Below are 26,171 nucleotides of genomic sequence, written 5' to 3' on the forward strand. Positions count from 1 at the left end.
TTTTGTTACTGAATACCAATGTACTGGGCTGTCTCTCCTGAGTTGGTGAGTAACAAAGAATTGATTTTAGATGCATGACAATAAGAATGTGACTCTGATCGGACCACTTCGTATTGCTTTTCACTACAACAGCGAAACATGCAAAATAGATTAGCATACATTATTGGAAACCACCCGGGATAGACTTGGAGGTGTGTGTGTGTGTGTGTGTGTGTGTGTGTGTGTGTGTGTGTGTGTTATAGTACACCTAGGCAGAGGTATTTGTGTTGACTAAGCCTTCCAACAGCTCCAATGTCAGTGTTGACTCTCTGCAGGCTCCTACAGCAGATCCCTGGTCTTCTCATCTCTCATAGTAACCAGCTAGAATCAGCCAGAACATTTAACAAGCGCCGGGGTCAGGCCAGGTCCCAGAGCAAACTTACATGATCATTACCAACCTTAACTATAGCTAGTTTCAGTATCATCAATACCAGATTAACTTGTGGTACCAGATCCCACCTATGTGGTTTCCACTGGAAACATACTTTCTAGTTACAGTATAAATAAGTATCTCACCTATGTGGTAGAGTCCTATCCAATCAGTGGCTAGTATCTCACCTATGTGGTAGAGTCCTATCGAATCAGTGACTAGCATCTCACCTATGTGGTAGAGTCCTATCCAATCAGTGACTAGTATCTCACCTATATGGTAGGGTCAAATCCAGTCAGTGACTAGTATTTCACCTATCCAATCAGTGTAGTATCTCACCTATGTGGTAGAGTCCTATCCAATCGGTGGCGTCGACTTCCTCCTTGATGTCCCAGGTGATGACGAGGTTTTGGCCCCGCCCCAACGTGAACTCCAACGTTGAAGCCGTCAGAGACGACCGGCTCTGTGATGTCACCAGGTCCGTGTCGCTATTGGCCCGCGGCAGGCCAATGGGTCCACTGACCACGGAGGCGGTGTCCCCTGAGGCCCCGCCCCTCTCCGCCAGACTGCGCAGGTTGTCGGGGCTGAGGGTATGGCGCAGGTGGGGGCTGCGTCGCCGTGGCGCCGACAGGTGGTCCCGCCCCCCCACGGCCAGGGTGGGGGCGTTATGGGAGCGCGTCCGGGGCGGGAGCACCGCCGTGGCGAGGGACGGCCGCATGGTGGCGGCGGGGGAGGGGCCAAAGCAGGAAATGAAAATTGGCAGGTGTGGTTGAGAGAGGCTGGAAAGAGTTCCAGCTCAGGAGATGGTGCTACTCAGCTTTTGTCTAGGTAGTTATTGTTATTGTTATTATTAACATTCAAAATGGTGGACCAGCTTGGTTCAGGGTCAATAACTATTGTAGCTGATTACAACAGGAGCTTCAGGTGGTAGTTCCTGTCATGTTGAAGACATGGAGACGTGTGTGACTCCTCTGGTGACGGCCGTAGCTCCTGTACCCCTTCATAGAGCCCGTGTCTGCAGGGCTGAGCCGGCCTCAGGAAGCCAGCTACTCCTCCAGCCTGTCCAGCGACCAGAGAGAGACCTAGGAGAAAGAGGATGGAGACATGAGAGAAGGGAAGGGAACGGAGAACCAGGAAGAAGAGTAACAAAGCCGTTAGTATTAACGGATGCACGCACGGCAGAGCCAATCAAGAGAAGGCTGAAGCAGCATTAGTCACTGGGCTGCTGTGTGCTGTCACAGATCCTGTTTCACACATCACCTCCTCTCCTCTCCCCTCCTCCTCTCCTCCTCATCCCCTCCCCTCTCTCCTCCTCTCCCCTCCTCCTCTCCTCCTCATCCCCTCCCCTCTCTCCTCCTCTCCTCTTCCTCCTCTCCTCCCCGCCTTGCCCTTTCAATCTACACAGTGATTGTTCTCCTGCCCAATCAACCCTCTTAATGAATGAGGAGATTAATCCTGGGCGGCTGGGTTAGATTGTGTAAATAGACAATCTTGTAAAGAATATCTATCTAAGGCTATAACACACCTCTCTCTCTATCTCTCTTTTTTATTATCTTTCTCTCCATCCCACCCTACTCTCTCACTCTTTCTCTCTCTTCCTCTCCCACCCTCCTCTCTCTCTCTCTCTCTCTCTCTCTCTCTGTCTCTCTTTCCCTATCTCTCGCTCTCTCTGACATAGTATGGAGTCTGTCAGATGGAATGTCCTGGACTGTGCTCTCTCTCTCTCTCTCTCTCTCTCTCTCTCTCCCTCTCTCTCTGGCGTAGTATGGAGTGTGTCAGATGGAATGTCCCGGACTGCGGGAGAAGGAGATGCAGCAGACAGCTGTAACCATAGAGACTATCTCTACGACTGTATCTGCCTCCCAAGAAGCTTCTAAATCAGGCCAGGCTTCTGGGAGATATCAGGACAGGGGCTGACAGATCCTCAGCTACAGGGGGGGGGGGGCATGCAACGTTGTGATTGAATGGGAGCTTATTATAGAATTGCTGAGCACTGGAGCACTTTTTTTTCTTTTCTTTTTTTGGGCCGATTGGGTATCATCAGAGCTACTTCTAGTGCTGTTCAGCACAGTTCCCACTGACCAAGCTGTTCTGCTCTACTCTGGTCTGGTCTGGTCTGGTCTGGTCCGGTCTGGTCCGGTCTGGTCTGGTCTGATCTGTGATCTGGTCTACTCTACTCTACTCTGCTCTACTCTGCTCTGCTCTACTCTGCTCTACTCTGCTCTGCTCTACTCTGCTCTACTCTGCTCTGCTCTGCTCTGGTCTCCTCTGGTCTCCTCTGCTCTGTTCTACTCTGGTCTGGTCTGGTCTGGTCTGGTCTACTCTGTTCTGCTCTGCTCTGCTCTCCTCTCCTCTCCTCTCCTCTCCTATGTTCTGGGAGACTTGCAGCAGCAGCTCCTCTATAAACCAGAGATGTGACCTGATAAACAGTATACTGCTCAGTGTGGTTTTACATGAAGGCATCCATGGAGTAATGATCCTGACCCTTGTGTGTGTATGTGTGCGTGTGTGCGTGTGTGCATGTGTGTGCGTGTGCGTGTGTGTGCGTGCGTGTATGTGTATATTGCCTCTGCTTCCGGAGGCCTGATGTTGAAATTGGAGCCGTCGTATTTGACATGAGGAAAGCCTGGATGTCCCTGAGTCGACAAGACTACTACCGGTGGGCACCCACACACACACACACACACACACACACACACACACACACACACACACACACACACACACACACACACACACACACACACACACACACACACACACACACACACACACACACACACACACACACACACACACACACACAGACATACGATACATGCACATCAAATTCATGTTTCATGCATGCTATACCTTATACACACACACCAGGGAAGGCTGGTGGAGGCAGAAATCAGAGGACTCTGTAATGAACAATGGTATCAATCTGTTTGCATTCCATTCCATGAGCCCGTACAACAGTTTGATGCCATTCCTCATTCCATTCCATGCATCACAATGAGCCCATCCTCCGATTCCTGCCTCCACCAGCCTCCCCTGACACGCACACACAAACATTTAGAATGGTGTGGAAACTCTGAGCATTCTGTCTAAACAAGCAGTGGTTTATACAGCAGAGTGGGAGAGAGACAGAAGTCTGTTATGTAACTGTTCTCCTGGTCACAGCATTCCTTCCATGTCTGTATGATGTTGTTGTTACAACTGACCTAGTGGGACAGAGGGGTCTGGCTAACGTCTGGCTAACGTCTGTCTGTCTGTCTGCCTGTGTCCGTCTGTCAGTTCATCTGCCTGTCTGTCTGCCTGCCTGCGTGTGTCTGTCTGTCTGTCTGGCTAACATCTCCTTACTTTCTTTCTTCCTTCCCTCCTTCCTTCCTTCCTTCCTTCCTTCCTTCCTTCCTTCCTTCCTTCCTTCACTGATGTCATCACTGATCTAGCATGGCTGGATAGGTCAGAGCCAGAGCTCCATTATAGTGCTCAGCAACAATGTCTTGTGATACTACGTGATAACTTCAAATAAGGGAGGAGAGAAGCCTATCTATTCACACAGGGCCCTAGTCCTGTTCACTGGCCATGTGGCCCTAGTCCTGTTCACTGGCCATGTGGCCCTAGTCCTGTTCACTGGCCATGTGGCCCTAGTCCTGTTCACTGGCCATGTGGCCCTACTCCTGTTCACTGACCTAGTCCTGTTCACTGGCCATGTGGCCCTAGTCCTGTTCACTGACCTAGTTCTGTTCACTGGCCATGTGGCCCTAGTCCTGTTCACTGGCCATGTGGCCCTAGTCCTGTTCACTGACCTAGTTCTGTTCACTGGCTATGTGGCCCTAGTCCTGTTCACTGACCTAGTCCTGTTCACTGACCTAGTCAAGATTCAAGATTCAAGATTCAAGATCAACTTTAGTGTCCCACAAAGTGGAAATTTGGCTTGGGCTTTGACCCATGCTGCAGCCGTAAAAGACAAACATTCCACATGCAAAAAACATACAAAGGTGTTAGTGAATGAATACATACAGCAAGGTTCCTAAAAGCACCTATATACAAACAGAAAAAACAAACACGTCAACAAAAGCAAAGATCTGCACAAATCCCTTTAATAAAAACAAAGATCCTCCAGTGTCCATCCTGGCCTCGTTCTTTTCTTATCTGCTGCTATTTAAAAGTTTGAACATGGCCTGTTCAGCACTGACCTAGTCCTGTTCACTGACCTAGTCTTGTTCACTGACCTATTCCTGTTCACTGACCTAGTCTTGTTCACTGACCTATTCCTGTTCACTGACCTAGTCCTGTTCACTGGCCCTGTGGCCCTAGTCCTGTTCACTGACTCTGTGGCTGTTTCTGAAATGAAGATATTGCTGTTCTATGCACATTCCAGTACTGTCCACCTAGATCTCTCTCTCTCTCTCTCTCTCTCTCTCGCTCGCTCGCTCTCTCTCTCGCTCGCTCTCTCTGTCTCACTCTCTCTCTCTCTCTCTCCCCCTGCCCCAATGTCTTCCTGCCAGAGGTTGGCCTGGTGAGTATTGATTGACAGCTGTCAGTCTAACAGACATGTTGTCGACATCAGACTGTCCAGACCAGATGCTGCTCTCTCATAGGCTGATAACCTTCATGGGGGGGGGGGTTAGGGTACAGTACACACACCTTACACACCTCCTGCCAAAGTGAAGTGCTGAATCTTCACAATTAAAGGTGCCATATACAGCATTCATTTGCAGCAAACACACACACACACACACACACACACACACACACACACAGAGGCATGTAGGAAGAGGGGTTGCGGGGAGTGTGTCCGCTCCCCCTGTCAGTGGGTGTCTTTTTTATTTACACAGTTCTTGTGTTCCTGTGGTGGTGTGTGTGACAGTATGTGGAAGTCTATGTGTGTCATCTAGACTACTGGTTAAATTATGTGACTGCTGTTGCATTCTACGTCACCAGAATTGCTATCAAAAGTCACCAGAATTGCTTGTTTATGCCAAATTTTCCCTTCACAACATTTTAGGCAGCACCCCTTCGTGAAATATACTTCCTACGTCCCTGCACACACACACACACACACACACACACACACACACACACACACACACACACACACACACACCAATACCATTGCATGATACGTGAGCGTGTGTCTCTGTGTATGTATGCGTGTATGTCTTGCAGTGGGCTAGGTACGGTGGAAGAAGTCGTGATTTGCTTTCCCAACTGACCATAGTTATCAAAACACTGTCACTGTAGTGTGTGTGTGTGTGTGTGTGTGTGTGTGTGTGGTGCTTGTGTATGCAGTTGCAGCTGCAGTGATGTCAGCGAAGGGATTCCTTTCCTCCGTGTGTGTGTGCTTTTGTGTGTGTGTGTGTTTTTGTGTGTGTGTGTGTGTGTGTGTGTGTGTCTGTGTGTGTGTGCGCGCGTGTGTGTGTGTATGTGTAATGTCAGCAGAGGGACCTGCCCCCGTGGAGGTGACTGCAGCACTTTCCCGCTCGACAGAACGGGCACCTTGGGAAGCTGGCACAGAGACTGGCACTAGGATCTTATTGTGCCTCACAAACACACACACAGTAGAAACTAGAACTCACAGCCAGCACGCACTACACTCCTCCAAACACACATACACACACACACACACACACACACACACACACACACACACACACGCACGATATGTTGTCAATGAACCACTACGGTAATGTAAGTGTGAATGTAGGCTAATTGACAGGCATTATGGGTAATGCAGTTCACCTCAGCGTGTAGCTGGAACTGCTACGCTAGTTGCACGCTAACATACTGCTGTAGCCTGGAGCCAGTGCCAGATCATCCCCAGCTATCTGCAGCCGTAGCCTAGCTGGCTAGCTAGCGTCATGGTCCCCTGCCGTCCCACGGGAGGACGTGCCTGGAGTGACTCACGCTGCCTGGGAGAGACAGGTCTGTCTCTGTGGAGAGACTCCGCTCACGCTAACTTCCTGTTGTTATGGCCAGGTTAGAGCTGGGACATTCATGTGAATGGCTCAGTGGAACAGCAGACAAGCATGTCTGGACCTGACACAACATCACTACCTGGTGTTTATAACTGCAGTACATACTGTACACATGTGGGATACACATGGTGATGCAAACACTCACACTCACACACACACACACACACACACACACACACACACACACACACACACACACACACACACACACACACACACACACACACACACACACACACACACGGTACAAAAGACGCACACACACTTTAGGGCCTGCAACAAGTACAAGACATATGTGAACAGCAGTGGCAGCAGATGTTGAAATCAGAACAGCCCGTCCCGCAAGTAGTCTTAAGTCCAAACCTACCGAGTAAGATGGCGTTTAAAATGATTCTGGTTCCCAGCCGTTGGTCCAACAGAGGTCATTATGCATATACCTGCTGAGGGAGCGCTGCGGTCTCTATTGATATCATGTTCCTCTGGTTTATTAGGGAGAGAGCGGCGAAGTGGGCGGTGACTTAAAGGGGGGGCAACAACGCGTACGGGACACGGGGGAACAGGCTGTTTACACTCCCTACATCCCCTCCCCACACGCTCCACCTGACGGGCCTCCGCAGCCTCCGCAGCCTCTGCAGTCTCCTCAGCCTCTCACCAGACAGATGGCAACACTTAGCCACACACTGTACTGTCATGCACCATAACCAGGGGAGGCTGGTGGAGGTAGAAATCGGAGGACAGGCTCATTATAATGCATGGAACGGAATGAGGAATGGTATCAAACACACGTCTGAGGAATGGGAAATGGTATCGAACACATTTCTGCCTCCCCTGACCATAAGTGACTGTGTGAGATTCCTAATGTTTGTGTTCCTAAACGGTTCTTGTGACTCTGCAGACAGACCACATCATGTCTCCAGGCCCAGGGGGCAACCGGCTGTGATCCCACCGTTATGGATTCAGTCCTGTTCAAATCAGTCTTTTCAGGAGCCGACTAGACGCTCAACTCATGTCATGAGCCAATTAGACAGCATGTGATTCATGTCTGGAGCTTCCAGGGTTCAAGTGGAGCTGACTCCCATCCCTGCTGGAGGCCTTGTCTGACAGTGTGGGGCTTGGCAGGACTGGTGGCCTCGTGGCCTCGTGGCCTCGCCTGATGGGCTGGAGGGGCTGGGGGGGCTGGAGGGTGTGTGTGAGTGTGTGTGTGTGTGTGTGTGTGTGTGTGTGTGTGTGTGTGTGCGTGTGTCCTGTAGTTTGGGCACCAAAGAGATGAATAAGCATCATCCTGAGGAGAGAGCAGTTCTCAGGCCTAAATCAAGTTCACATCACAGAGCCAGACAGCAGTGTGCTTCTGAATATTGCATCAACTTCAAAGTGGCTGCATAAACAGCTAGAACCAAAACCAGACATTGCTGCCCCAAAGGCCTGGTGCTGCACCCCTGCTCTACATGACATAAGCCCCTTCATAACACCTGACATAATGACATCATCGTTCATATGTATACATAGTGTAGGTATTGACTGCACTACAGGCCTATGCAGCTCAAAAACGTCCATGAAATATCACAATTACAGTTGGTATCTCATCCCTCCAGCAGACAAAATGCTGTCAATGTCAAAAACCTCCAGTAGCTTAACGACTCCATTGACTACATCACACTCATCATCTCTAAACTCAGACCAACTCAACTGACGGTGCTTATGTAGGCCTATAGCGGGGAGGCTGATGGAGGTAGAAATCGGAGGACGGGCTCATTGTAATGGACTACACTAGAGTCACATACTGAAGCCTCTGTTTCTTCCATGCACCTCACATATTAAAGACGATCAAGACTGTACCACGGGTATCCTACCGAAAGAGAAACCTACGGCTCCCTAGACTACATCATAAATACTAATCATCCCTGGATATTGATAGAGCAGCCAAACCATCCATCTCAATACAATAATAATAAAAGGGAGATCAATGTCAGTCTATCAGTCCATCCGTCCTATCAATACGCGCTCCTGTCGCGGCGCTGCGGCCAGGCGCATTCCGCTGCTGTGCCCACATGACTGAGTAGCGAGCGCACTGTCAGGACGCCCGGCTGTCGTTGCTCGCCGTCGGGTTACTCTGGGAATTCCCTACGTCATTTCTTAATCCATCTCCTTGACAAGACGCAGGCTTTTAATCAATCAATTCCACTTCGTTGTATTGTGATAACGCATGCAGAACATGACACTGTGAAACCAACCGTCGCGGTTTGGCTGTAATGACAGGTTACTGTTTCAATTCCCTACGTAATCATCATTACCTACATTACCGATAATGATGATGATGATGATGATGACGATGAACCATGCGATCATATTAAACAGGGTGCATAAGGTGGTATGGTTGGTTTACCTTTTGCGCAGAGGTGCAAGAATGAGGGTGGAAAAAGGAGAAACGACCTGAACAGTTTTCCGCAGCTCTTTAGATTACACAATACTGTGTAGCTCCGGTAGCTCCGGTGCAGTCTCGGGATTATGGACGGGCGGGGTACCGCTGTAAGGCCCGGGTCCACGGTATTAGTGTAGTGGCAGCCTGGACTTGAGTCACGTACAGCCACGGTATCCCTCCTCCTCCGGTTGGCAACACCGTTGGCTCGAGATTGTCGCGCTGCGCAGGCACGTCGGCCTTCTTGAATCACCGTGTCCCGAGGCGCGCGCTATCATGATCATTCTCCCTTCTTCAAAGACTCAGTTACTTATGTCCCCGTCGTATTCTCTGCAGCAATGCGTTACCACGTCCTCGGCGCTAATGTTCTCCGTCTCTTCTCTGCCAACGGCAGCAGATGTTGAAATCAGAATAGCCCGTCCCCAGAATGGAGCCAAACCTACCGAGTAAAATGGCGTATAAAATGATCCTGGTTCCGAGTCGTTGGTTCAACAGGGGTCATTATGCATATACCTGCTGAGGGAGCGCTGCGGTCTCTATTGATATCATGTTTATATGGTTTATTAGCGAGAGAGCGGCGAAGTGGGCGGTGACTTAAAGGGGGATAGACCCATCCCGTAGAGACCGTTTGTGTGTGTGTGTGTGTGTGTGTGTGTGCGTGTGTGTGTGTGTGTGCGTGTGTGCGTGTTAATGGACATTTTCTAAATACCGTGAATTCTCTTGGGGCAGGGTTTCATTAAAATGAGTGAGCATGAATAAACTAAAAAGTTTAAACGTGATTGTCCTTGCCCCTCAAATGGCCAAGGTTGCCCCTCAAATGTTTTTTCTATTTTAGAGAAAGTTATGACATTTCAGTCATACTCTCTTCCCTATTCTAAATGTATTTGTCTCATGTCTCTGGTCCTGCAGGACAGATCTTTGGGTCAGCTGAATTTCAATTCAGGAAGTTAATTACAATTCAATTATTGCAAATAAGGCTTTTTTCAATGTTTACTCAATACACTAAAATTGGGTGGGTAATAGTGGATCGTAACAGAATGACATTATAACCAGACTCTTTTCCTCATAGTTTTATTTGAACAGCAACAGTGCTTACAAATTGTACAATTTTCAGTATACATGATATCAACATTGGATTTAAAAAATTTGAACAATATATAAAAAAACACACCAAAGCAATCTCTTTTTGTCGTGACAATTCTTAAACCTGAGAATAGAATATGCCGGCCGGTCCTTGACACATTACCACCCCCAGAACCCCACCGGACCCCCAACATCCCATAGACAAGGTCCTCATGGGTCCAACTTCAGTGAGATGCTGAATTATATCTCTACTTCAGCAGAGGTGGGGAGGAGGCTGACTACTATCTCAACACAGAGAGACTGACTATCTCTACAGAGAGAGGAGGGGAGGAGACTGACAGGACCAGCTACTGATAGGAGGAGGATAGAGGTTTTGAACCGACCTCAGTCAAGATAGTACTTGATTTGTTTTTCCAGATACTTGAGGTGAGCTTCATTTAGCTTGCCTTGGCCATATGTGGGACTATTCCGTTAATTGCGTCGAGAGAAGAAAAAACAAGCGCACCTCAAGTACTTGAAAGGAAAATAATCAAATGTTATTTGGACCCGGGTCTAGTTGAAAGTCACTGTGGGTAGAAACAGCAGGAGAATGCATCAATCACATGACTATGAAGCCTTTACAGTTTGGTAGCACTTGACTGGACTTTCATATAGTCAACATGACAGTTTAATACAGGACAGAATGCATTTCATTACACAAGTACTGTTATTGTCAAGATAATAATCTCAATCATTCCCTTGGCGATTTGGCGACCATTATTCAATTCATTATAAGCACACATAAGGTTGTGACAGACTGTCATGACATGTACATGTATGTCGTTAGGCAACATGTCAGCTGCATCTTAGTGTTCCATAGGCGTCATGACAACACTAATCTCATATGCAATAGTGGGCGGGGCAAGTCTACTCACAACAACAACAAGGGCTTCTCTGATTGGCTGAACATGAGGAGACACTGCTGTCAATCTCTCTTTAGAAGCCACGGCACGGTCACAGTGAACACCAATAAGAACCACAATCATATTCATAGAAAACATACTGTATGTATGACCACCCAATATCATATCCATAGAAAACATACTTGTATGCATGACCACCCAATATCATATACATAGAAAAACACATATGACCATTTCTACTGGTTTTACCACAAAGTTTCAGCTATATAAATCTGGTCACGACTCACAACTGGAAATGAGGCAGAGAATGTGCGTTCCAAAGCACTAAAACTGCACCACACAGAGACACACACTGTACTGCGGTACACACAGAAGCGCTCACTTATACTACAGTAAAACCTTACAGTGCTTACACTCTCTCTCTCACACACACACACACACACACACACACACACACACATATATATATATGTACTGTACACACAAACGGGTGCAGGTACATTCACAGTGCAGGTTGTCTTCGGGGAGCGTGTGTATGTGTATGTGTGTGTGTGTGTGTGTGTGTGTGTGTGTGTGTAGGAGAGACAGGAATGTGTGTTTGGTCCCAGGAGCTAATAGAACTATTCTGTAGTGTAAGCCAGTTAGCATGTGCAGGAGGTGCGTCATTCCTGTCCCATAGCCTGTTCAGTTTAGGTCTCCATTAGAGTCCAAGGACAGATCTGGAAGGGTTCAGTTGAAGAAAGAAGACCAGCAAGGTAGTGTCACGGTAGTGTCATTCCTATACTTCCTACGCTGCTGCTCACTGCTGTGGCTCCTCAGCGGAGACAGAGAGGACTAGCTGGTCAGAGATGCTGGTCAGTGTGACAGTCTTCTACCCTACAGGGGGAGCGTCTTGGTTGACAGGCAGTTAGGAGAGTGAATGTACGGAGGGAGGGAGGGAGGGAGGGACATGTCGGTAGGAAGGCACTAGCTGATTGAACCAAGGGATGTCAACAGAAAATTGAAGACAAGAGGTGATGGGGAGGGTTGTCAAAGATGTATTCTTACACACACACACACAGTACACACACACACACACATACAGTACCCACACACTCACTATTGTGTAGGCTGTCCAGGAGTGAAACTATGGATGTATAATATGACCAGTAGTAGGGTAAGTAACAGTCTGCAGCGTCTATGGTGCCTCATATGAACCGGTGGCCATGGTGCCTCATATGAACCGGTGGCCATGGTGCCTCATATGAACCGGTGGCCATGGTGCCTCATATGAACCGGTGGCCATGGTGCCTCATATGAACCGGTGGCCATGGTGCCTCATATGAACCGGTGGCCATGGTGCCTCATATGAACTTTTTTCATTTACCTCATAAGACTCACTATAAGACTCACTACATCGCCACAACAGCCAACTATGACAGCCGTGAGTCCAATAATAATCACAACAATGTCAGTTTGTCAACCGTACTTAAATGTTGGATCTAAGACTCTATACTAAGTCAATCGTCTAAATGTGAGCTAACTCATTAAGGCCAATGGACATACCAAGTGCTGATATATTCCAAGAGAATGAAGACTCCGTCAGTGGATACTAGCTGTGGGTAGTTACATTAACCAATAGTTTAGCTTGTTCTAAAAGTAGAGTTCCCTTGTTTTCCAGGTTTTCAAGCTTCAGACATCAACATACAGTATAAGTTATCAGGACTTCAAATCCGTTTTCCCTTTCAGATGAGAAACAGTACGTGAAATACTTGTCTAACATAGTCTGGCATGGACCTAGTCAACCTCTACGCCATAGTGATGCATAGCCAGACTACTCAGGTAGTTATGTTACGTAGTGACAACATTACAGTATACCACCCCGAGTGGTCGGAGTGTGAAATGGCATCTTTGTCTGCGAAGTCTGGGAATGTATGGAATCTGGCTATTTCCCTATCCTTTAAAACAACTTTTTTACAGTTTAAAACCCAGCAGAGCTGCAACTGAATGAAACTGTGAATGATGAGGCTAAGGACCAGTGGGCATAAAGGTGTAACCAATAGCAACATGGGCAAGAAGGTGGTCAAACATCTGTCCATATCTAACAGTAAGAGACATGTTCCCTCAATAAATCACCAACAACACAATTATAATAAAAATAGTCTGTAAGATAACAGCAGTAGCAAATAAATATGAAAAACAATAACAGTTATACCCTGTTGACAATCTCTAGTATCTGTAGTATCATTGGTTGGGGAGGAGGGGCCAGGCGAAGCTCCCTCAGGGCAGAGCCATAGACACACAGAGGAAGGCAAACTCGGTGAGCGATGTGGATCGTAACGGACGCCACGTTGGCTGTAAAGTTCCAAGGCAGAGACATCGTAGTAACTAAGACTGCAGTATAATGTCAGTGTCATGGACTATTTGGAGCCAACATGGCGGACAGTTTCCCTGACTGTGTATATCTATGGCTGTGCTCCAGGGCAGCTATGGTCGCCCCCTGGAGGCGGGACTGGGGCAGTGATCCCACCCAGAGTGACAAACTCAGCCTGGGTTCTCTGTTACTCCACAGCTGGGCTGGGATTGAATTAGGGCAGGTACCAGCGGAGCTCAGACCAAACAGGAAACGGCCAGCGAAACCAGGGCCGCAGACAGGAAGTAGGTCACTCTGTAGAGGTGGAGGGGGGAGAAGGTCACCATGGCGATGGAGAGAGGCAGCAGCAGACAGGAGGTCAGAGAGAGAGGTTTACTGGAACACAAACACACAACACAAGAGTTAGTTGTTGTGTCCGTATCTGTAGTAGTGTGTGTGTGTGTGTGTGTGTGTGTGTGTGTCAGTACCTGTAACGAAGCGTGTGTGTGTTGCAGTTGATGAGTAGCACAGAGGCGATGAGGAGAGGCACGGTGTGTGGCCAGCAAGGGTCAGGATCCAACCAGGTAGAATACCTGTAGAGAAGACACACACACACACACACACACACACACACACACACACACACACACACACACACACACACACACACACAGAAAGCAGACTGTTGTGTACACAACTAAAAGATGTGTGTGTGAGTGTGTGTGTGTGTGTGTGTGTGAGCACATGTGTGCATGCAAGTGTGTTTTCTGTTACCTCAGGTTGCGTGCCCAGTGAATCAGCGACGGAGCACTGAGCATGATGGGTAATGTGAGGAGTGCTGACAGACTGAGGTGAAGCTGCAGGTCGTCTCTGACATCCTGTAGTACTGCCTCCGACAGCAGGGGGGCGCCACCATTACATTCTATAGGTTTACTCAGGGCCTCACTGTCCCCCGTACCGTCCCCTGTACCGTTCTGCTGCTCCGACTGCTTCTGGGGTGCCTGGGAGTAGGGTGGGGGATGGGGGTGGGTAGAGGGAGATTGTTTACATCTGATTGTGAATAATATGTATATATTATGTTCATATCATTCTGATTCTATATCATGTGTATACTGAGCCTCCAACCCAGGATCTTTCAGGATCTTACCAGGTTGAGCATGTGACTCAGGGACCTCTCAGTCATCTGCAGCCTGAGCACCTGGACGGACACACACGCACACGCACACGCACACATCAGCACAGTACAGGAAATGCAGAGGAGCCAAGATCAACTATGTCCCTCATCTGATATCTACTCTGTGATTGGCCAGAACATTCTAGGTTCCCTCTGCGTTGCTAGTACCAATTATCCAACCATCTCAGATTCCTAATCAACGAGGGAAGGAAGGAAGGAAGGGAGGGAGGAAGGAAGGAAGCATGCGTATCTCAGTATTTGAACAGGGTTATTGATCTCTATGGTGATGTGACAACATCCACCAATCAGACGGTCTCAATCTCTCTGTCCTCAGACTCACCCTGTAGAGGTGGAGCAGGAAGGTGACCGTGAGTGACAGGGCTCCACAGGAAGTCCCGCCCAGCAAGCTGAGAAATAGGATGAGGAGGAGCTGGGTCCGTCGATGCAGGGTACCACAGTCCCTAGAGACAGAGGGCCTGTGCGCACACACACACACACACACACACACACACACACACACACACACACACATTAGCAGAGCTGCTGTTTCTATCCTAGGTGACAAGTAACCTCAACACAAGGGATACTAGGTTTGTTATTGAAGACCATCACAGTTGCTATGGGGGCGGGGTTAGGAGTGGGGTTTACCTGTGCAGGGGGGCCAATAGCAGAGAGAGCAGGCGTATAGAGAAGCGGAGCACCACACTGCCCCAGAAAGCAACAGAAGCTCCCAGGACGTACAGAAGTGGAGAGAGGAGGCGGGGCCAGTCCTCGGCCAGGGCCACTCCCCCATGGGAGGTACCATCTGGGGAGGTGGGGGGGGGCGTGTCCACAGGCGGGAGACAGAGAGAGGACCAGGTCTCCTGGAACCAACTACACCTGAGAGAGGGAGGGAGGAGGAGGAAAGGAGATGGAGGAGGGAGGGAGGAGAGAGATGGAGGGAGGGGAGAGATGGAGGGAGGAGGGGAGAGATGGAGGGAGGAGAGAGATGAGGGGAGAGATGGAGGGGCGGGAGGAGGGATGGAGGGAGGAGGGGGGAGAGAGATGGAGGGATGAGGGAGGGGAGAAATGGAGGGAGGAAGAACAGATGGTAATTATGAGATTTAGGGTTTGATAACTGGCTCATAATTGACAGTCTGATTAAGTTACGGAGATGGAAGGGCTTCAATATGTTCAAGTGATGTAGGCACTGAATGAGTAGTGTGTGTGTGTGTGTGTGTGTGTGTGCGCGTGTGCGTGTGCGCTACCTGAGCAGCAGGTGCAGCAGGTAGACGGGCAGGTCTATGTTGTGAGGTTGCAGGGCTGCGGCCACCGCCTGGCTCATCTGCTGAGGACGTCCCGTCTTCACCACGGAGGACAGCTGCCCCCTGCTGGCAAGGAGGAGAGACACGGCCGTGTAGACGGGCAGCACCGGACCACAGAACCTCAGCACCTGGAGCACAACACAAGAGTTAGTCCAACTAGTAGTCCCTTACCTTAACGCTTTCACTTTAGTTTTCATTTTTTAACAACAATGTTGTTGGCGATCAAAGTTAGTTACTCGTGTCATTACTAAATATATGGTTTAATTTGCTGAAATATTTACATAGTGGCCAAGTTCACAGCGTGGCGCAGCGTCATTCTTTGGGGAGAACCTTGCATAGACCAGGGAACTACAACAGACCCACTAGGTGAAAGCTGTGTGCAGAGAGGTGGTGTGTCTTACCTGACCAAGCACTCTGGGAAATGAAGTCCTCACTGACACCTGGGGAGAGACATAGACAGAGAGTGAGAGAGAAAGAGAGAGAGAGAGTGTGTTGATGTTAGTGATGCTGTACATTACAGCAGATCCTGACAGGAATATTAGATTAGATTAGATTAGATTAGATTCAACTTTATTGTCATTGTGCAGAGTACAAGTACAGAGACAACGAAATGCAGTTAGCGTCTAACCAGAAGTGCAAAATAGCAGAAAGTGCAATGAACAGTATTTACAGGTAGTGCAATATATGATCAGTAGTAGTGCAGTGTAATATAGAATAATATAAGCAGTATAATATAGCAGTGCAGTATAGCAGTATGTGAGTAACAGTAGCAATTATAGTAGAATAAATAGTTACAGTATGAGCAGTGTAGCAGCATATGAGCTGTATGGGTAATGCAGTCTAGCAGTATATATGTATTAACAGTAACATGAGGTAGATGCCGAATAAATATAAATATGGAATGCCGTATAAACAGTATAAACAAGTATGTACAGTATGTGCAGTAGTATTAAAGAAAATATAGGATATGTGCATTATGTGCATTATGAACAGTATGAACAGGTATGTACAGAAGAGCAGTGGTAATGAGTAAGAGAAGGGGAGGGGAGTATAGTGCAATAGTGCAATTGTCCGGGGTGGGGGTTGCGGGGGTAGTAGTTTGTCAGGTAGGTGTAGTGTTCGAGTTCAGCAGGGTGACAGCCGCAGGGAAGAAGCTGCCTCTGAACCTACTGGTTCGGGTGCGGAGAGACCTGTAGCGCCTCCCGGAGGGGAGTGGGGTGAAAAGTCTATGGTTGGGGTGAGAGATGTCCTTGACGATGCTGCGTGCCTTACGCAGGCATCGTTTGCCCTGGACAGCCTCGATGGAGGGGAGTGAGGAACCGGTGTAGGAAGAATATTCTCGCAACTTAGTGCGCTTTGAATGTTATAAATGAAAAATACTTTGGAAATAATCAATGCATTATCATTTTACAGTCCAAATGAGATTTCCAACCACTCCTAGAGGAAGATGGAGGCTTTATAAAAAGTACTACTTCATGAAAACAACTGCCTCAGCCCTAAGGGTGCAGTACCTTATACTGACAGTTGGGGGCAGTGTGGAGCTGCAGCAAGACTCCTGAGGTGTTGTCAGGACGACTGGTGTGGAGCATGCCTGATAGCTCTGTTACCGCGGGAACGCTGGCAGAGATTCAGAAGAGGAGAGATCAGTCACGGCAAACCACATGGTCTCTACAGATTAACCAGAACATTCTGTATAGTTACACATACGATACAATCACATAATTATTATCTAATCAAATGAGAGAAAGCTGTCATAGGGTTGGAGACACAACCTGACAGACAGACAGGCTGGCAGGCAGACAACCCGAAAGAGAGGCAGGTCATACAGACAGACAGCCGACAGACAGGCAGGCAGAGAGGCAGATCAGACAGACAGACAGACAGACAGTTTCATACCTGACTGTGGTAAATGAATCTTCTCTGAACCAAGGCACCTTCATCCTGTAGACATTGGCTAGTCTGTCTGGACAGAGAGAGAGAGAGAGAGAGAGAGAGAGAGAGAGAGAGAGATCATCAACACAACCACCAACCTCTCTCACTCTGACGTGAGACATTGACTATCATGACTACTGCAATGCACTCTTGGCCGGGCTCCCCGCCTCCGCCATCAGACCTCTGCAACTCATCCAGAATGCTGCCGCCCGTCTGGTGTTAAATCTCCCCAATTTCTCCAATGTCACCCCCCTCCTTCGCACCCGTCACTGGCTAACGGTAGCGACTAGCGTCAGATTCAAGACCCTGGTGCTCGCTTACTGGGTGGCAAAGGGAACAGCCCCTCTCTACTTGAAAGCAATGGTCAGCCCCTGCCCGATCACTCTGCTCTTCCACCTCGGCTGGCCGCCTGGCACTGCCGCCTCTACGTGGATACAGCAGCCGCAGTACTCCGTCACGGCTTTTCACTGTCCTGGCGCCCCGCTGGTGGAACGAGCTTCCCACTACTGTCAGGACTGCTGAGTCACAACCTCTCTTCCGCTGTAGATTGGAGACCCATCTCTTCAGGCTACATCTTAACTGTCACTCCTAAAGACCTCTTCATCCCCACTACCCCCTGTACAGTTTCTCTACAGTAAATTAAAAAAGTAACTCTTCCTTCTTCTAGCATTGTGACTGCCAATAGCCCCTGGTCCTAGCATAGATTACTTTTTCTTATGATGACTGATAGATGATTCACTTACTTAGACAAATGTATTTGTTGTAAGTCGCTTTGGATACACAGTCAGAGCAGGAGAGACATTTTACATTACATTTACATTGAAGTCGCTTAGCAGACGTTTTTATCCAAAGCGACTGACAATAAAGTACATTTGTCTAAGTAAGTGAATCAACGACATACATCAGTCAGAAACCTGTCAGCCTGTGCTTACCTCTGGCTGCCTTACACTGGCTCACCACGCTGACTCTGAAGGCCTGGTAGACCTGCAGACACACAGGTACACACAGGTGTTACAAAGAGGAGAGGAGGGGGGGGGGACAAAGGGGGGAGAGAGAGGGAGAGAGAGGAGGGGGGGTGGGGAGGGAGTGAGAGAGGGGGGGCCGAGAGTGTGAGAGAGAGAAAGGAGAGAGTGGAGGAGTAGGGAGGAGAGAGAGAGAGAGAGAGAGAGAGAGAGAGAGAGAGAGAGAGAGAGAGAGATCACCTGGTGAAAGTGTTGTAGTTCTATGGTGTGCAGGAGGCCAGAGGAGTTGATGGTGACATCACTAACGGTCATACCTGAACAGGATTGGACCAACAGATTACAGAGCCAATAGGGTGGAAGCATTGCCCACCATGGTAAGATATGCAAAAGCTGATATAAGGAAGGATGGAGGGAGGGATGAGAGAGGAGGAAAGAGAGAGGAGGACTCACCGAAAGAGAGGACGTGAGGCACTGGTACAGAGATGGTCTGAGCCTCCTGTCTCTGCCACTCACACTCCACTGTGAACTAGAGATACAGAGACTTACTAACACACACACACACACACACACACACACACACACACACACACACTCACACTCACACTCCACTGTGAACTAGAGATACAGAGACTTACTAACACACACACACTCACACTCACACTCACACTCCACTGTGAACTAGAGATACAGAGACTTACTAACACACACACACACACACACAGACACACATTCTAGGGTGTCAGACAGATGAGGCGGTTAGTCTACCTGCTTTCCATTGAGGTTGGAGGCAGCAACCACAAGGTGGGAGACAGATGACAGCTCACTGACACTCTGGGTTACCACCTGGACAGACAGACAGACAGACAGACAGACAGAGAGGCAGACAGACAGAAAGGCAGAGAGGCAGAGAAACAGATAGACAGGTCTGAATGTTTAAATTAACTAAATAATCGTTCACTCATCCCCAAGGGGCAAGTATTGATCAATCAATCACTGAATCCATCCATCCATCATGGTGAGACTGAGAGAGAGGTTTACCTTGTACGCTGGGAGAAGTTCGGTTCCCACAGACAGATCCACCGCCTGGAGACTAGGGCAGAGAATACAGTCGGACAGACAGGTAGAGAGACAGGTCAGGCGGAGAGAGAGAAAGAGAGAGACAGACACACAGACAAAGAGAGAGAGAGAGAGAGAGAGAGAGACACAGACACACAGACAAAGAGAGAGAAAGAGAGACACAGACACACAGACAAAGAGAGAGAGAGAGAAACTCACCACATAGATCCATTCATCTGTGTGCAGCCGTAGAGCCAGCTGCTCATCTCCTGTTGAATGACAGCACTGTGACTGAAAGTGGAGCCGGACACTCATCTGATTAAACTAAAGACACTATCTTTCTGACTCTACAGAGACAACAGTGTGCTTCTCTACTGGGCTTCCTCACTCGCCCTGTAGAGAGGGACTAGGGTATGAGGTGTGCAGTACAGTGTGTTGGTAGGGATCAGGGGAGGCTTGTGGAGGTAGAAATCGGAGGACAGGCTCATTGTAATGCATGGAATGGAATGAGGAATGGTATTAAGCACCTATGTTTACAATGAGCCCGTAGTCTGATGTCTGCCTCCCCCTGCCTCTCCCTCAGCCTCCTCTAGCCTCTCCCTCAGCCTCCTCTAGCCTCTCCCTGAGCCTCCACCTGCCTCTCCCTCATCCTCCTCTAGCCTCTCCCTGCCTCTCCCTCAGCCTCCTCTAGCCTCTCCCTCAGCCTCCTCTAGCCTCTCCCTGCCTCTCCCTCAGCCTCCTCTAGCCTCTCCCTCAGCCTCCTCTAGCCTCTCCCTCAGCCTCCTCTAGCCTCTCCCTGCCTCTCCCTCAGCCTCCTCTAGCCTCTCCCTCAGCCTCCTCTAGCCTCTCCCTCAGCCTCCTCTAGCCTCTCCCTGCCTCCCCTGGTATGGCTGTATAACAGCAGCTGATCCTCTCACCATGTTGTTGCTGCGGCAGTAGAAGTGGCTGTACGCTCTCCTACGACTGGACAGGGCAAACAGGAAGTACTTCACCTGCCCTTCCTGTGGACAGACAACAACAGTCAGACCACAATAGACACATCACAACAACAGTCACACAACAACAGACAAAGAGACACACAACAACAGACAATAACGCAACAGACATAGAACAACAACAAACACACCACAACAGACACACAACAGCAGACAAACACCCAACAACAGACGGTCAAAGACAATCACAACTCCAGTCCAGATGATTACAGTAACATCTACAGTACATCTTTAACCTTGTAGTGGGGCTGCAAGTAAGTACACACATTCTCTCTCTCTCACACTCACACACGCTCACACACACACACACACACACACACACGTTTGGTGAGGTGCAGGCTGCCTTCTCCAGGGGGTCAGTGGGTGGTCAAGTGTACCTTGGGGGCCTTGTACTCCAGACGGAGGGTATTGACCTCACTCCAGGCTTCAGAAGCACCTGGTGGGATAGAGGAGTGGAGAGGAGGGAGATGAGCTTTGCACAGTCTCCTTCTCACACACACACACACACACACACACACGACGGGCTAACCTGAGAAGAAGATGGCGGTCTCCTGAGGCTCACCGACCAGTTGGACCGCGTGTCTGATGAAGTGGTGGTTCAGAACAACCATCCTCCTCTCTGGGTTCTCAGAGAACTGAAACACACAACAGTCACGACACAACAGTCACCACACAGTCACACACACACACACACACACACACACACACAACAACACTCCAGCTCTTCTAGGGTCTAGTGTGTTCATGCAGTGCTCACCTGTCCTGTTTCAGGTTCCATGAGGTCAAAGAAAGCTCTAACAGTAGCCAGGACCAGCTCCTTACACCTGGATCACACACACGGCAGAGGAATGAAAATGTTCACAAGATATGAAGATGAAAGCCACAGAGCAACCACAGGGCCTGAGGCTACTCACCAGACGATGGACAGGTGGTCAGTGGAGACCCAGGTCCTGGGAACAGCTGTAGCCTGGAGAGACAGATACTGAGAGGGTCAGAACAAGATCACACACACACACACACACACACACACACACACACACACACACACACATACACACACATACACACACATACACACACATACACACACATACACACACATACACACACACATACACACACACACACACACACACACACACACGTCTTACCACCAGAGACAGCTTGGTGGCGTCTCCAGGAGAGCAGGGCAGGGACGTCAGGCCGGAGCGTACCTGGTAGTCACGGTAACCACCCCCCACAGAAAGCACCGTCACGTTGCGCAGGTCCTCCGCCCGGCCCACCCAGTGCTGTCTGACGGAGGAGTAGAACGCTACAGAGACACACAGAGGAGGAGTATGAGTGTGTTCTAGAACCAGCGGGTGTGTGTGTGTGTGTGTGTATATACAGTATATAGTGTGTGTGTGTGTGTGTGAGTGTGTGTGTGTGTGTGTGTTCCTTACCCAGCAGGTGTGTGTCGAGGGCCAGTACAGGGGCCAGGTGGGGGGAGGCCTGTGTGATGATGAGGCTGACCAGACGAGGGCTGAATCGGGGCAGAGTGAACAGAGCCCTGGCCACCACCCCCCCCATGGAGTGCCCCACCAACACCACACTACGAGGGGGGGCCTCACGGCCCTGGAGGGGAGAGAGAGAGAGAGAGAGAGAGAGAGAGAGAGAGAGAGAGGGGGGGGGGGTTGGGGGGGGGTCATCTGAGCAAGCTGTTAGTTGAACTGATGTTTTCAAATATTTCTCTTTGTGAAGAGTGCAACAGAGAGAGAGAGAGAGAGAGACATAGAGTAGCCTCTCCCACCGTTGACCCTGCGTGACCCCTGACCTTGTAGAGGCGGAGGATGGCCTTGATGCTCTCGTGCAGGAAGTGTGTCTGGCGGGTAAGGCTGCCTCCGTACAGCGCCACCAGCTCCTCGTTGAAGTCCAGCGTGAACACGTTGAGGTGGACCCCCCCCTCCCGGTCCTCTGCCTTCCTCAGAGCCACCGAGCCCAGGGAACGAGCTGGGTGACATAGGGGGGACATAAGAGGTCATATACATGTTATAACACTCAGATTGCCTTCCTCAGAGCCACCAGCCCAGGGAACACATTGGGGGAGGTCATGGGAGGTCATAGGCATGCTGGCTTACTGATGAGAGGATTTGGGTCATCAGGGCTTATATCAACATAAGCTGTGAGAGGTTAAAGTTAGTATGAGGGTTTAGTAGGAAGATAAGCCACATAGAGGTCAGTGGCAACAGAACTCATGGAAGACAGTCATTTCTTCTCATGGAATAGTAGTGTGTGTGTGTGTGTGCGTGTGTTTGTGAAAGTGAGAGAGAGAGAGAGAGAGAGAGAAAGAGAGAGGTGTGTGTGCGTGTGTGTGTGTGTGTGTGTAAAAGTGAGAGAGAGAGGTGTGTGTGTGACATGTGTGTGTGTGTGTGCAAGTGAGAGAGGGAGAGAGGTGTGTGTGCATGTGTGTGAAAGTGAGAGAGAGAGAGAAATGTGTGTGTGTGTGTGTGTGAGTGTGTGTGTGTGTGTGTGTGTGTGTGCAAGTGAGAGAGGGAGAGAGGTGTGTGTGTGTGTACATGTGTGCGCGTGTGTGTGTGTGTGTGTGTGTGTGTGCAAGTGAGAGAGAGAGAGAGAGAGAGAGAGAGAGTGGGTGTTCTCCTCCCACACACAGCCCCTAGCTAGCCAACCTCCACCGGCTGGGGAGAGATGTGCATCAGTGGGCAGAGGATCTTTCAAACACACCGACATGGTGTTCCCTAGTCCACATGCAGTACAATATGGAACTGCGCCACGGTAGGCCATGGCATATACCGTAGATACAGTAAATAAGCGAATGAATACTTGACCAGACCACCTAGTGTTTGTACCTTGTTTGTAGCTGCCTGCGTTTCCCGGCAGGAACAGAACAGGGGCGCCGGTGAGTTTGAGTCCGCGGGTCTCCTGGGCGTACTGGCCCTCTCCGTACAGGTACAGTCCATACGCTGGGTACAGCCGTGCCACGCGCCGGGGCAGAGCCACGCGCTAGACACACACACACATACATACACACACACACACACACACACACACACACACACACACAGCGTGAGGAGACAGAAATATATAGGCCAACAGTACTGTGCTATTGAGCAGCCCCCCCCAGCCCCCCCCCCCCACCCACGTGTGAGGAGACAGAAACATATAGGTCAACAGTACAGTGGTATTGAGCTCCATTCGTTCTGCCAAGCCATTATACATGCGCGCACACGCACGCGCACGCGCACGCGCACGCGCACGCGCACACACACACACACACACACACACACACACACACACACACACACACACACACACACACACACACACACACACACGCAAGCAAGCAAACAAACACAAACACACCTCCCTAGAGGTAGAGCCCATATGCTGGGTACAGCTGAGCCACACTTCTGGGCTGATAAACATGTTAATGAGAGCACACAGAGCGGAAACAAAACACAGACACAGACACAGTCTCATACAGCATCACTGACAAACAGGCCAGAGCCAGACTAACACACACACTGCCCCTGACAGGCCAAACCAGATCTGACGTCTGTATTGAATAAATAATAGTGCATAAATGCATCAAGCCCGTGTTTATGTGATTACAGAGGAGATGGATGGGAGACAGAGCAGGGAGGGTTGATCTCATTGTTGTAATCACCTTACCATGGATCAGCCACTAACTCTCACATCAACACAGAGTGTGACTCTGACTGATCCCCGACCTGAGCCTGTCCCTCTAACAGTGAACTAGGATGATCCCTAACCAACATAACCTAACCTTAATTTACCTACGTGACATAACCTTACCTAACCCTACAGTAACCAACCCATCCTTACCTAACCAACCTAACAAACTAACCTACAGTAACCAACCTACAGTAACCAACCTACCTACCCTAAACAACCTATCCTTAGCTAACCTATCTAGCCTAACCTACGCCCACTCGCTCAGCATCGTCTTTCATACACTCGCCACCTCTCTTTTAAGGTGTGTGTGTGTATGTGTGTGGGGGGGTAATATCCAGTTCCTGTGTGACATATGAAACGGAGGTGTGCATGTCCAACCATGGAAAGGTTTCAACCAGGAAATAAGCCAGCAGCGTCAGTCTTGTTGTCACTGACGACTCTAGTCACGTTTATGAATGAGGGGCGCCAGGCAGGGGCACACCCCGCCAGCCATGGGTCGTAGTCAGAGAGATGCAGGTGCCGAACAACAACAGGTGCATAGCTCCACTTCCAGATGAGATGCTAGCGACATTATCGGCCAACATATCTCAACACACAACTGATCAAGATGTCTGCACATAATTCATTCGTACATATTTTCCTGACAAAGAAGGGCCGCTACTTTTTTTTCTTTTTTTACAATTATGTCCCGAGTGTTGTTTACACTAGTGCATGACTGAGCTGGCTAACCGATCGAATCGAAACCGAATCGCGTGGTACCGTTTGCGTCAACTACTCACCCGGTACTCGGGGTACTCGAACATGTAGGTCATGCTGCACCTATTCTCTTCGAACCCCGACAACAACTCCCGCAGCCCCATCGCCAGAAGCCCCAGCGCACACCCGTAAAAGGCCACAGCGGCGACTCTCATGTCTACTGCCGTTCTGCTTTTGTCTATTTACAGGTGTACGGCTCCCATGTTGCCATTTCCCCTACTCTACTGGTTCTGTCAAAAACCGAACGTATGGGAAGCATACAGTATCTGGCGCCTCCCATCTGTGTCTACGTCGCTGATTGTCAAGTCGATTGGCCAATAAGAGAAGAGTCGTCAGCGGATACGGACCAATAGGAATTTAGAATGGATAGAAGTGGTGACGTCATTACTCAACCGTAGTTATTAAAGCTGCAATCTGTGAAAAACATTTTATTCCCATAAATATAAGCCACACCTGCTTTATTTGTCTACTTGAGTCTCTGAATTATAATATATAAATAATAATAATATCTTGTCTTCTGTCCAGTACTATATTAATTCACTGTTTGAGGAGTGACATGTTAGTTAGTTTGTTATCAAGTGTTGTCGCTGATTGTGTATGTCAAATTACAGTTAATATGTCTGAATAGTTGTAATATGTTGTTTAAAAAGGTAAAATCTGTCAAATTTCCTGCTGCTCATGTCATACAGTAGACCTACACTAGGGTGGGTGAATGATGGATATTAGTGGAATTACAGTTGGATGATGGACACAGGTTCTGCATGGATGGGTGTATGCATGAGAAACACAGTAACATCAGTTATAACAGGGTCAGGGTCACATTTCCTCAAATCTTTATTGATTATAAAGACAAATGGCAGTCAAGAGGTCTGCTGCTGAAAGCTGCCCAAAACAATGAGAGAACAGTCACCAACTGACACACAGACCCTGTGCATACACAGACAGACGGACACACATGCACCATCACTGGACAACATGACAGAGAATGTTTTGATGACAACAGATACCAGACAACCTCAGCACCAGTCATTTCGTCCTGACATAGTCCTGACTGACATAGTCCTGCATCCTTCAGTCTTGCAGCGTAGTTCCACACCTTCCTCTTAAGGACGTGTGTGTTTGAGTGAAACAGTGCAACAAGTCTGGGTTTTATTCACCAGGGAATGCTTTCAACGTTCCTTCAGATCTTAC

General features: G+C 49.1%; 2 protein-coding genes across 2 annotated transcripts in view; both read right to left on the bottom strand.

Annotated features, from left to right (window-relative positions):
- Window positions 1–1,192, bottom strand: part of hecw2a (HECT, C2 and WW domain containing E3 ubiquitin protein ligase 2a) — a 19,001-nt gene extending 17,809 nt beyond the window's left edge. Inside the window, exon 1 of the mRNA XM_083682343.1 lies at window positions 749–1,192. Coding sequence (XP_083538469.1) covers window positions 749–1,127 — 379 coding nt within the window. The 5' untranslated portion in view covers window positions 1,128–1,192. The remainder of the gene's footprint in view (window positions 1–748) is intronic.
- Window positions 1,193–9,845: 8,653 nt separating this feature from the next.
- On the bottom strand, window positions 9,846–25,157 carry pgap1 (post-GPI attachment to proteins inositol deacylase 1). Its single transcript, XM_083681292.1, has 26 exons — window positions 25,004–25,157; window positions 23,378–23,531; window positions 22,345–22,520; window positions 21,974–22,145; window positions 21,683–21,843; window positions 21,446–21,498; window positions 21,289–21,355; window positions 21,061–21,166; window positions 20,909–20,967; window positions 20,454–20,537; window positions 19,756–19,805; window positions 19,519–19,570; window positions 19,246–19,323; window positions 18,931–19,006; window positions 18,721–18,794; window positions 18,451–18,502; window positions 17,483–17,549; window positions 17,098–17,203; window positions 15,988–16,026; window positions 15,530–15,714; window positions 14,931–15,161; window positions 14,623–14,758; window positions 14,256–14,306; window positions 13,883–14,109; window positions 13,597–13,701; window positions 9,846–13,504 (listed from the first exon to the last, which is right to left on the bottom strand). The coding sequence occupies exons 1-26, from the start codon at window positions 25,133–25,135 to the stop codon at window positions 13,366–13,368; spliced, it is 2,832 nt and encodes a 943-aa protein (XP_083537418.1). The 5' UTR covers window positions 25,136–25,157; the 3' UTR covers window positions 9,846–13,365.
- Between the last annotated feature and the right edge of the window lie 1,014 nt (window positions 25,158–26,171).

This window comes from Argentina silus, assembly GCF_951799395.1.
Source record: "Argentina silus genome assembly, chromosome: 12".
Taxonomy (NCBI): Eukaryota; Metazoa; Chordata; class Actinopteri; order Argentiniformes; family Argentinidae; genus Argentina; species Argentina silus.

Bases quoted from the DNA above. Each gene is read 5' to 3' on its own strand.
- pgap1 (XM_083681292.1), bottom strand. From the start codon at position 25,135: ATGAGAGTCGCCGCTGTGGCCTTTTACGGGTGTGCGCTGGGGCTTCTG. The intron at 19,806-20,453 runs GTGAGAGGATCA...GTCATTCAACAG, and splicing joins ACTGCCGCAGCAACAACATG to GAGATGAGCAGCTGGCTCTA. The intron at 14,110-14,255 runs GTAAGATCCTGA...CCCTACTCCCAG, and splicing joins TGAGTCACATGCTCAACCTG to GCACCCCAGAAGCAGTCGGA.